Source organism: Anoplopoma fimbria, chromosome 3 (genome assembly GCF_027596085.1).
Source record: "Anoplopoma fimbria isolate UVic2021 breed Golden Eagle Sablefish chromosome 3, Afim_UVic_2022, whole genome shotgun sequence".
Classification (NCBI taxonomy): Eukaryota; Metazoa; Chordata; class Actinopteri; order Perciformes; family Anoplopomatidae; genus Anoplopoma; species Anoplopoma fimbria.
Window position 1 is genome coordinate 17,864,207 of NC_072451.1, and position 13,072 is coordinate 17,877,278.

General features: G+C 43.1%; 1 protein-coding gene across 1 annotated transcript in view; it reads left to right on the forward strand.

The window, feature by feature from the left end:
- Positions 1-251: 251 nt before the first annotated feature.
- LOC129089161 (glypican-5-like) overlaps positions 252-13,072 on the forward strand; it is a 91,014-nt gene continuing 78,193 nt past the window's right edge. The window contains exons 1-2 of the mRNA XM_054596540.1: positions 252-429; positions 9,109-9,270. Coding sequence (XP_054452515.1) covers positions 252-429; positions 9,109-9,270 — 340 coding nt within the window. The remainder of the gene's footprint in view (positions 430-9,108; positions 9,271-13,072) is intronic.

The window sequence follows — 13,072 nt, forward strand, 5'->3', positions numbered from 1 at the left end:
CCCAAACCTCCGCTGCGATGCGCTCACACTCATCTCCACCAATAATGTAAAAAAAAAAAAAAAAAAAAAAAAAAAAAAAAAAAAAAAAAATCAGACGGGGGAAAACGACTGTCAGATGTTCAAACTCATCGTCGCTTCATTGTACTTGAGTGCCGCCCGCGTTTCCCCCCTCACACCATCAACACAGTCCGCAGACAGTCAGGTTGCAGTCTACAGGCTATCCACGGGGATACCTGGTGTGAGATGCGGCAATGTCGCGAGGATTATGCCCACGCGTAAACTCCTGCGGGTCCCTGTGGATTTTGTCGGCGCTGGTGTTTGCGGTCACCCCGCTGGACGTGGACGCGTACAGCTGTCATGAAGTGAGGACCGCTTTCCAGCTGCGGCAGGTCGGGCCGCCGCACCGCGTCCCGGAGGCACCTGGCAGAGGTGAGCCAGTGGGTTTGGCAACTCATTTTTTTTGCAGAGAGTGCACCGTGGCTATTAAAGCACGCTGCAAAACGCCATAGTCTGTTTAATGGATCCGCAGACATGTGTGTCACACGTTTAACTTTAACTACAATGTGTTTGCAGTTTTAAATCCATTGTATTTATTTATTTATTTATTTCAAAACGGTCCCAAATGCTAATCTAACTATTCTGCGCTTCTGTCAAACGCACACGTGGGTCAGTACACACAGCACTGTGAGTGTTCTCCCACTGAGCCCACAGAAACAGAGAGAAAGGCTCAGAGACAGAGCAGATATTTCTCTCCATCTTCACTTTGGTGATATTGTCTCTCCTCATATGAGTCCTGTTAGTTATTGAGACTGATGTTGGGTAAGGGGGGGGTTATGATGTGTTTCTGTAATTATCTTAATGTAAGTGAAGTCTGTATTATATGTATGTACTTGTCAGTACCTTTTCAGTATATATTCCAGGCATCGTATCGAGTCATTGTTGCACATTCCAAACATCCCAAACAAAACATATATCCGTATATTAGTATGGCACTGGTCGGGGCCAGTGTAAAGGCAACATCTACTCCGTCCTGTTTGAAGGGTCAGAGCCTCCTGATTTTCTCCATTATTGCAGCTTCATGTGCCACCCAGCTGCTTATCATGCAAGCAAGCTGTTTGGAGAGATTAAGCAATTATTTTTGCAGAGGAGCTGCCCAGCACATTTACAAATTGCTGAGACAGCGTTTCTGAGCTAGAACAAGGCAAGTGTGATGCAAAGGTCTCATATGGTTGAAACTTTATGGATTAGGAGGCTAAAATATTGTGTCCACAATAGGGCGAGTGATTGATTTGTAATCTTCAGACTGACTTGCAGAAGTCAGCCACCACCAACTCTTTTGGCCTCTTTAGCTCCGTGGGAGTGCATAGGCCCTGAGGTGTACATGCTCCTGAGCTCAGGAGCCACAGTTTACGAAAACGTACTGTCCAGACTCCCACAACACGCCAAGAGCGTCTCTTGGCACCTTTGCTGACATTGTTCCCAATCGGTTTTTTTTCGTTAGAGAGATGCTTGAAAGAAATTCAGATGCCTTGAAAGTTTTGTGGTTTTTGCTTTCCTCCTGCACGCTGAGGAAAAAGTTATTTCACGAGAATAAACATTGGTTCCAAATCTGTTTTTGGATGCAAAATGCATTTTTTTTTTTAGCAGGTTTAGGCTTTGGTTCAACTATGCTAGGTTTGCCTGAAAGTTGTTCTGCAAGCATAGTAAGGTACTCCATCAGTTTTACTTCATTATGTCATGCTTCTCCTATGGGAACACAAGGAATCAAGCTATTTAGTGGGCATTATTGTTATGTCTTTTAACCTTTGTTCTTTACGTTTAGTCTTTTAAATCTTTTTATAGCTGCTATAAATTCCTTTATTGTGAGTCCTTAAGTCTAAGATTTAAGTGCATTTTCTTTACTGGCAAATATTCACACGCCAGTAGATGAATACCGCTATCTACAGTATGCGACAGACCAGAATCCTCGCAGCAATGGTGTCACATGCAGGTTGGTGGCAGCTTAAGTATCATCCAGTCTGAGTCTGCATGCTTTAACAGGGAGAAGAGCAATAGATAGCTGAGTGGGAAACATACCTAGAGGGGCATCCAAACCATCCGATATGTTTGTTTAGCAGGGTGTCACTACTAGCAACAGAGGCTGTCAATTTCATTGTGGGCAGTAGTTTTGGGTTCGCTCTTAAAAAAACAACGGAAGGGCCTTGGTCTTCTGAGGATGTCAGCAGTCTGGAGCGACGGCCGCGTGACAAGCTTTTACAGTCTGCAGTGCATTGGCAGAAGCCACATATGAGAATCTCAGCCTGCAATGGCAGCTGTTGATGAACTTTTATATCTGACAGGGAGCAAACAGCGGGGTGGTGTGAAGGGGATATATTAATCTTTCTTTAAATGACTTGGCTTCCCCCACTTCAATATTTTAATATCTGAGACGCACCCTCTTCCTTTTATTTACAACTTTTTTGAGATTGGGTGATATGATCCAGATACAAACTGTGGCTCTTTGGTCCAAACTATTAATTGATATAAACATTCGTGTTTGTTCAAAAGGTGTGGTAAACTGCATTTTTATGCGTTTACACTCCACCACGCCGTACCTTCCCTTCACAGCTAATCAAACATCGCTGTAGCTTCAGTACACTTTGGGCTTCTATCTTATTTTTCTTTTTTTATTTGCGCTTGTCCTACAGAGGTTGTTTTGGGTCAGGCGCAATCTTGTCTTCAAAGCGCTGACCAATGGAAGGGGGGGCCGTTAGAGTGGGAGATTCGGCGTATATGTGTGTGTTTATCCAATTATGCTACTCTGCTTCAGTTCTCAGATCAAACGCCAATAAAAGCAACTCTTGAAATTTGAAGTGGCAAAACTTCAGCCCTTTTCACAGTCTGATGTTTGTTTTAGGATACAGTGCTGCGTTTCATTCATGTGTGGTGAGCTGATTTTCTCACTAAGCGCCAGGAGTGTGGCAGCAGGGAGTTTTAGAGCCAGCCAGTTGGATATGATCCTATACCACCGTATAGATATTTTATTAAACATTTCTTTGTTTTTTATTCTTGTATCCAACTTAAACATGGAGTGCGATACGTAGTGATATTGCCTCATGATTATCAAGAGCTTCTTTACTTAAGCAAGAAGGAAAATACTGAAATGTGGCAATAGCTCAATGTAAAAATATTTCTCACTACAAATAAAAGTCCTGTTTGAATTGATTCCTACTTTTACTGTTATTTATTTACAATTTGATAGGATTATAAATGTGAGAAAATGTCATCCCCCCCCAATCTTGTATTTCCTTGTGTTGAATAATTTCAAACCAAAACATTTGCTTTCAGGGCATTAAATGTCTGTTCCCTCGGCCACACTTTATAAAGAGCGACTTTATCTCCATGCCAGATTGAGCATCAAGAGAACTTAGATAATCAGACATGCAGTTGCTTATCCTGTGATTATTTTGAAGAGTTATGACCGCTTATGTACTGTGGTGCACAGCCAAATGCTCCATATTGAGATTACCACAGGGTGCTGATATAGCCCTTTGGAGATAGATCATTTGGAAAGCAGGCAGCGAGCAGTTCTGTTCACAGACGCACTAATCCCTCAGCTGGCTTCTTAGATAATGTCCTCAGATATGATCAACCTATTTTCCGGCTCAGCTAAAACTATCTGATTGAGCGGCGCTTATCTGATGGCGTGCATACCACACACGGAGCACTTTGTTGAATTTATTACTCTGCTGCCATTCTCTGATGTACTCAGTCATTAACAGCTATTTTAGAGTGAAAGAGAAAATGTCTTATATCTTGAATACAAGGCCAGCAGAGTCATGTGTTAATAGCAAGGGAATGGGAACAGAGTGTGTTATCACATGTCGCCACGTCCTTAACCAGTTACAGCATCAAAAGCCTTGGCAAGCTCTCAAGAGCGCTACGTGTTCTTTGATTGGCTGTAGTTATTTTTGATTCCTTTTTCTAACGTGGCCTTTCTCACTGAGAGAGCAGGCACATGGTGCACACACCTACTGTACGGCATACACACACTTAAAATCATTGAGCATCTGTGCTTTGTTTTTTTCCTGGCCATTTCACAACTACCCACTTCAATGAAATGTGAAAATTCACATAAGAAAATTATATTTTTGCAAAACTTAAGCCGTTAGAAAACATTGGTGATTAAAAAACCCCAACATCTCTGACTATGTCACACATTATACAGCTTATTGAACTGACAAGCACCTTAGACGCTCTTTCTCCAGCCCACCCCAAAACACTCCAGCCTTACCAGTGCTGCCCCAGTCTGAAGCTGATTACTCTGTTTGAGTCTCTAGTCTCTGTGCTACAGCTCTTATTGGATTTCAGCCTAAGTCTATCTTGCATTTCAGTTGATTGTGTGCTACCTTACCCCCCTGGCTTTCTACCGTAGTAGAGGCTGATGGGATTTTGCAAGGTTAGTAGACTGCCAAGTATATTATCTGCAGTACCCTCTCCAGTAATATTACCGTTTAGAAAAAGATGAACCTTCTTGCCCTAGAAATAGTACACGAGAGGAGAGCTGGTTTCTGAGAGGGGGTGTTCAACAGATAATTTTAGATGTTAACAGAATTACTCTCCCAGTTTGTGGCCGAGCACCCCGCTGATATAATGCTGCTTCATCAGGTCTGCATCTATCTGCCCACCAGCCCCTCCACTTCTCTCTCTTTAAGCTCTGTCCGTCCAACCTCTGCCCTCTGCATGGCTTTGGACCCGCTGCCAATCACTGCAGACCGTTCCAGCTCGGGGTCTGGGAAAGCTAAACATTCCAGTTGAGTTTTCGAGGTTGTCCAGAAATGCAGGTATGCGGCAAAGACCCTTTTGAGATGTGTTTTCATTCAACGCGGTCCATCGAAAACACTGCAAAATCTGTGTAGAGTAAATATCCTGTATGTTCAGTGGATATGGGAACTTCAAAGTGGAACTGGCTTCCTGAGGCAGGAGAAGGGCAACTGCATTAATTGCCTACTTTCCAACAAAGTTATTCTTGTTCTCTGAAAAAATATCAAAACGGCGGCATCAGGAAACTGCAACCCTCACGGTCATCATCAACGCATTCCAAATCAAAACAAAATTTCCATACCATGTTGTGGAGACGTGAGCTGTTTATAAATCATTTTATGAGCGAAGGAGTGTTTGAAAAGGGAGGTTTCAACTTAACATCTTCTCAGCAGTACACCATTCAGCTCCGCCACTGTAGTACCACATATTGAGAGCGGCATGTGAGGTAGCAGGGTCACTATACAGTGGTAGAGTTTCTCCACTCAGGAGTTATGACTTGTTCAATGAAGGGCACTGAGGTGTTGCTGAAGGGATTGTGACTAACAAGGCAAGATCCCTGAGCCATGACTTTAATACGGCAGATTACTCCAGAGGTATTTGTCACCTGAGGACGATTAAGGGAATTAGGGTTCAGAGTTGATGTCCAATCTGGAGAGCAAAGTGTGTTTAGGTTTAGCCAGGCAGAATGAGTGGCATACACATTGGGCAGTAATTACAAAGGACCTGTAGACTTCTGTCCTCTTGGCCCATTTGAGTCTATATTAAGTCACAATAAAGCCAAGAGTTGGTGTTTGAAATCGGATTAAAAGCTACAGCTTGTAGACAAAATAACATTAACAATTCTTGAGAATCTTTGAAGTTTTTAAAATAAAATAAAATCACTGTAGCAAATGCTGCTACAAAAGTGCTGACCATCATATTCTGCATGTTATGTCCCTGTCATTGCCATAATTGTTACCTCTTCAGCTCTAAAAAAAACTGTTATTTCTTAAAGGGACAGTTCACCCCAGAATCAAAAAATAAATATCTCCAAAACTATTTTATTTTTTAATTTTGGACTGTCCCTTTAAGTACTTACAGTAATGACAAACCTTATCCCTCACTGGCACAGCTAGCTGCCCTTACAGGTCCAACCGTTAATTTGATTATTACTTGGCAAAAAGTACAGCATTGAGTCAAACTCTACAACAATGTTGTTAAAAAGCCCAGTTTTGTGATGCATGCTTAATGAGGTAGTGACTGAGGCCACCAAAGCCACCTGTGTGAAGTAGCTACAGGGTTCCTGAGCTCAGACTGCAGAGATGGTAAATGGAAAAGAAATAAAGTGGAAAATAAATAAATTCGACCGACAATTTGGGGTATTTTCCCAGTGCGTTAAAAAAATCCAATCATAAAGCCAAATCCATGCAGGAATGCCATAAAAGCCACAATGCTAATCTCAGCCTAAGTCAAGTCGGAGACCAATACAATCAATCCAATCAAACATTTGAAGCAGGACATGAAAACTGTTGTTGAGTCATGGTCCCCGAGCAATTTGACGGAGCTTGGGTAGTTTTGCGCAGAATAATGGGGAAAATTGTCCAGATGTTCAAAACTGTTACTGTTGCCAAAGGTGCCTACTAAAATTTTGAGTGAAAGAATCTACGCAGATATTTGTTTGTTTTACGTTGTTATTAAACACCCTTTAAAACCCTCAATACCTCACATGCTTTATATTCTTCCAACAATGAAACATGAAAGTTTAAGGAGGAGTAAATGCCTCTTACATGTTGTATGATCTGTGTTCTGGGTTACTGAAAATGTAAATGGAGTCTGGTTTAAATAATGCACTTTCTACTCAAAAACAAGGCAGTCTGCTATTAATAGATACAGTATGTGCTACATTGTAGACTTCAATGACTCCTAGAGGCCTTGGAAGACTGCTGCCCTTAGTCCTCCAATACATATTTAAGCTTACCCTTCAGGCAGAAGCCACTAAAATGCTGTTTGTTAATACACTGTATGTCCAATATTTCCATAGATAAAAAAAAAAGAAAGGGGGACTCAGCATTATGTTTGCCATTGGACACACATTTTGTGACATGGCTTCTGATGATTCCAGAAAGTGGGGTGGTATATTCGTGACACCGTCAGCCTGTCCTCCCCGACTGCTGTGGTGGCTTTAACAGCCAAAGTCTTTCTGAGTATCACTTACTCCATGCAGCTACTCGCAAGGGACGGAGAGGCCAGGCTGGATTCCACTGTGAGTCCCTGGATATTAGTTTCATATCACAGATAACACACAAACACAAAGGAGGGAAGGAAAGAGCCAGCCGGGGAGGAGAACAGGGCCAGGGACAGAGGGGGAGAGAGGACGCACACCAAATATGGTGAACTAACACCATTAAAACAGAATAGAGACAATATATCATGCTTTCAACAGGCGACGGCTATTTGACAAGTGGCACACGTTTCCCATCTAGCCTACAGCTTTCCAAGAGCCAAATTCACAAAGTATTTTGGCTCTAATAAATACCCTTTAGTACAATTAAAATGAAATAAATTAATTTCTAGCTAAGTGTTCCATATTAAGACTGAATCACTATCCTGAAAGAGCAGGTTGAGCTTGTTTTAGGTAATGTGTTTCCTGAATTTCCTGAACCAGCTTGTGTGTGCACTTTTATTTATTGTGTGATTGAAAAACGTCCTTTTTTTAGTAGTCAATGGACACTTAAACAATATGAATTGTTGGACACTATAGCTTCTAAAGAAAGCATTTTATGCTTTGTTGTTGCACTTGCCCAGTAAGATGGAGTGAAAATGAGTTCTTCAATTCCTCTTTTGGTTCTGCGTTTAGAGATGTCATGAATACATAGATTGTAGACGTCATTTTAATGTGTTTAGACCTGTGAGTACCCATTGTTTGTGTTTAAACAGATTAGGTTTCTCATTTATATCACACCCATCAATCATATTTGGAAAAAAGAGCACTATTAAGCCTGGTAGAAGAGTTACATTGAGAAGAGTTACATTGAGAAGTAGCAGATGTAAGCCCCAACACAGAGTGGTATCTCTCCACACACACAAAAACAAACAAACAGGACAGGGCTTTGCAGGAACGGTGTCAACAGGGAAACAGTGTCGACAGGGAGACGGTGTCAACAATAAAAAAAGTGAGTGTACTGCTACGGAGATGGAGATAATGAGCTGTAAGGGGCAGGACAGCCAGTTATGACTTCACTCGTCTGGCTCTGGGGTGGGAACAAATGGAGCCTTGCTGGGTAATTAAGAGACACCCAGGCCTCACTGGGATATGCCGGGCAAATGGGAGAGAGGCAGCAGAAAGGGAAAGAGGGATTGAGAATGCAACCCTATTGTGTTTCATGGAGGGATTTGGACAGTGAGGCACTGGTCTTGCGGTCTGTCCTAAGGCCATGCTTTAGGCTCCGGTTACAACACCTGCCCTCCAGCCAGCCCCCGTCCAACCCTTCCCCCTGTAAAATGAGTTATCATATCGGACTTATGCATTATGGAAATGTCCCTGCGCAAGGAAATGTGTGGGAAAGAACAATTTTAATAGGCCATGCTAATTGTGAGCAGTCTCAGTGATGTCATCACAGTGTTTATATGTGAAGCGAGGGTGAGAAGCAGGTGACACTGGCAGGACAGGGTGGACTGTGTTTCCGCTGATGTAATTGTGCCTGGTTGAGCTGTTCATTGGATCACAGTATTTGCAGTTAGGTCATCGCCTTCATGTGGCTGTTCTGAACTGCAGTATAATAATGACTGATTTCATACAGATTGCTGTACGTGTGTGAGTGTGTGTGTGCATGGGTGTTTGTGTAAGTGACAGTATATCTAGCACGTTTAGCTTTGCAAAATGCAAGTGCATGCTTGTGTTTGTATGCTTTTATGGGACATGCATGTTCACATGTATGTTTTGACGACGTGTGCAATTGAACGAGCCAAAGATATTTATATATTTAGCCGAGACAGTATTTTTAGCAAGAAACGTTGATAAATTCTTGGTTTACTTTCTCACCCTCCCATGGTGGCTCCTCTGTCTCCCAACTGTCTATCTATGTGCATACTCAGGACACTATACATATACTCACACATATTTGCACCGCACAGTGTAGAATCATATACTGTATCTACCTCACAGGATAAAAGACGTTATCTTATCTTATCCAAACTGAGACACCTTAATTCTCCGGTGATATGCTTTATGTGTTTCCACTGACTTGAAAATAAAAAGAAAGATGAATGCTGATCAACAAAAAAAAGATAAAGAATTGTATGTCCATTTCTGCTTGACTTTCCCAGATGTGGATCTATTGGTCTGTAAGCACCAGGGTCCGTCCTGCTGCACCCGGAAGATGGAGGAGAGCTACCAATTGGCTGTACAAAGAGAAACCCTCCACAACATTCAGTCCTACAGCTATGAGCTCGAGCACCTCATCTCCGGCCACTCGGATGCCTTCCAGGGTAAGTGCTGCGACTCAAGGAGCCAAGCTCGGGGTTGGATGGGATCGGCCTGAGACTCTGGGTTTTTTGTTTTTGATGGATGGGGGAAGAGATGTTTTGCGATTCAGTGGTTGGCGAATTGTCAGTTAGATATCTGGTACATACCGTACCTACCACTGCATGGGACTGACGCGCCAGAACGCTAGCCTCTGCATAGTATTTCATTTAATAACTTGACCCAGCTTCACGCTGACCTGACACTGAACTCATGCCCCGTTTTGAATCCAATTGCAGCAATAAAAACAAAATCCATTTTCGTTTGTTTTCTTGCTTCCAAAGAATATTTATTTGTCCAGTATTTGGTGGAAAAAATAAGTTTTTAACTTGGTTCCCCCCAGGGTCACAGAAGCTGGCGTGCAGGCAAATGTGCAACTCAGGAAATGGGCAGGGCTCCCCCCCCTCCCTCCCTCCCTCCCTCCCTTCTCCCCTTCTTCTGTGGGTTTGGCAGCAAAAGAACTGTGAAGAGGGATCACTGAGGGTAAACGGGGTAAAAGAGAGGGTGCATAGGCCTTTTTCTCAGAATTGAGTGTTTGGTAGAAGATGGTCAGCTTTGTCATTATCCAATCCTGCTCTCAGGACAGCGGAACAATTACTGGAACCCTTGAACAAATTACAGAAGTTTTGGGGAGTGAATCAATCACAGTCATTTATTTTTGTTTGTTTGGTGTTTATTTTTGGGGGTATTTTTGTTGTTGTTCCGATGCCTCTTTGGTAGCCTGGTCAGTTCGGATGTCTGACTTCCGGATGAACAAGGCCCTGTTGTAGATACCCAGCCTGTTTCAACTGGGTCTCGCCTGCCAAGGGTTTTGTACTACGCCCAACTGAATCAAGCCAAGCAATAGCTACCCAAGCTTGTCCTTCCTCTTCCACTAAGATTGCAGTGTCATTTAAATTATACAATTTCCGAAATAGACCAAGTTTTTCCTTCCGAAAAAACCTCCAAACACTATCCCACAGGGTAGGAGACCCGCTTTGGAGGGCTTTTAGTGTTACAGGAATTTTGGTACCATGCAATTAGTTTTATAAGACAATGGACTGCTTGGACGCCATGTTGGCCAAGTCCTGTTTTATGATGGATGTGGATGTTGGTGTCCAACTCACAATGGTCCAATAGAGAATGAAACGGGAGTGTATTATTTTCAGACATTGTTGCCATGGAAATAATTAGGTCACTGTTATGTTTAACCTATAAATGTCATCTGGACCGTATATATTACTGTCACATATTGTTCAACGTTCTAAAACACCACCACGATATTACATTTCCAGTCACTTCAAACATGTCTTACAAGCAGTTACATGAATAGAAGTAACCGTGTTTGAAAAGGGTTCCTGGTATTTGTCCGTTTCATCATCATTAAGATCTTTCCCTTCTTACCTCATGTCTGAGCCTGTCTCGAGAATGAAGATCAGGTGTTCCACATATCCAGGAAAGGCCAAGATGGAAAATAACAATGGAATAACAATAGAAACCGGTGTATGGTGGTGCCGAAAATGATGATGTCACTATCCCTCCATTTACAAGGCCTTCTAAGGACAGTCTCTGCGCTGTCTGAGTGCCTCAAGTGGAATGTGAAGTAGCAAGTGGCTCATATACCGCATGAAGTAATGAGAATATGACTTTGGCTGATGCCGTTGGTACTGTTATTCACACGCTGGATGGTGGAAAATTGCTGGTGGGTTGTTTTCTTCTCCTACGCCTTTTTGTTTGAACTGTATCCATCTAGTTGCACCACATGCAGTTCACCACTGAACCAGTTGTCTGGAAAACTCTGCTTTTCGTTGTCTGGAAAACTCTGCTTTTCGGTTGTTAATCATTTATTTGATAATTGTCTGATGATGTGGCCATTATTTTCTCTACAACTTTTATCTGTGTCAATCAACTCTTACCTTACATCTTATTAAGACAGTCTTATGTTGTGTGCTTTCTTTATCCACTGTAACTTCTCAACCCCATATCACTCCTGCTGATTGCCAAGGTTTAGCCAAAAGGACAAGCCCGTTAGAAAGGAGATGGTGTGTGTTTAAGGAGTGTGTCTGCATGTGTGTGTGAGTGTGTGAGTGTTTTCCTTGGCCTGCCTTTGTTTTGACAGGCCTAAAGGCCCTACTGTGCTTTGTCATGCGTGGGAGTTGTCATGTCATGAGTATGACCCCATAAACACAGAACACATTTCTGAAAGATTTTGTTTCTGCAAAAATGTTCCTGATACTATATTAATATGAAGGAACAGGTTCAATTGTGGGCTGCAATAACAAAGTTCACAGCACCAATAATGTTTTGGGATCCTCCAGATTTTGCTGTCCACTTTTACCATGCGCATGCCACACCCTAAATCTTGCAAGCAGGTTACAGCTTTTTGCACAACCTCCTCCTTCCCTGTAGTTTATCCTCTATTGCATCTTCCTTCCTTAAACTTCCTCAAAACCCAGGTCTCCTCCATCAACCCCAACACACTAGCAGGCTGATTCTCCTAAACCATGCCGTAGTTGATAGTTTATGGGTACTGGGACCTGATGGTTGGAAGGTGTCAACCACTGAGCCCAAGCAGGGCCGGCTTAGAGCTGCCATCAATGGCTTTGGCCTGTCAGTCTGGACTAGCCAATCCGGAGTAATCTCCGTGTCTGGACATCTCTCTGGGACCTCCTGATTGGCTGAGAGAAGGTTGAACAGATGGATTGGCCACTTGAATCTTTGTGTGTCTGTTTGCCTCTGGTAGTTGATCAGTAGATCTGATGGGCTAGAGCCTTACTTTTAGTTAGTTCCAATCTACCCTCATATAAATGACTTGTTCAGCCAAATATGCAGCAATCTCTTGCAGGCAATCCAATTTGTTTGTGTGTACGTGTACATGACAGGTGGGAATGATGAGCGAGAGCCTAAGTATCTGGGTATTCTATACTCACACTGCTGGGGAGCAGATGTCAAGAAAACGCTGACACATTTGATCAGCAGTGTCACCGATATGAGGGGGGGACCTGGCCCACAGCTAAAGGCCATGACATCTGTGTTTGTGTGAGTGTGTGTGTGTGTGTGTGTGTGTGTGTCTGGGTAATGTGTGTATTCGAGCATTTTGTACGTGTGCATCTTGATTATTGTGTGTGTGTGTGTGTGTGTGTGTGTGTGTGTGTGCATACATGTGCACCAAAGACGTGAGCATGTGCAGAATTTACCACCCTTGCAAGTCACCGTGACCACCTCAGGGCTCAAGTTGTCCTCACAGGTGTCGACAAATGCTTTTCTGAGAGATGTATTCTGCTGGCCTAGATAGCTCGCTATCATCAATGAAAGTGCATCGCATTTAAGGTTTTGAGGTGCCCTTCACTAAAGGGGACAAGGGGTTCATTTGAGAAGGAGCGACAGCGAGGGAGAGAGAAAAGAGGCCATGGCAGAGACGGTGCCTTCCCTCATTGAGGTGACATAATTAGCCGATCCTTGTCTCATCATCCAGGAACTCTCCAACCCCCCGCCCCCCCACCCCACCCCACCCCACCCCAGCCCTACCACCCACCACCCTGTTCTGGGAAACAGTTTATGCATCAGTGTATGACACAAAGTGATCAAAACCACAACCTGAATCCCAGGGATACTTGAGGGCCTGAGGCTGAATTGGTAAAGACAGACAAGAAACAAAACAGAAAGGCTGAAGGGTTTGTTTCTTTCTGTTCACCCCCACCCCACCCATGACTATATGTCCCTCCCAGGCTTTCACAGGTTTACAGTAGACAGTAATCTCCATGTCTGTTGCTCCTTGCACCCATTCCC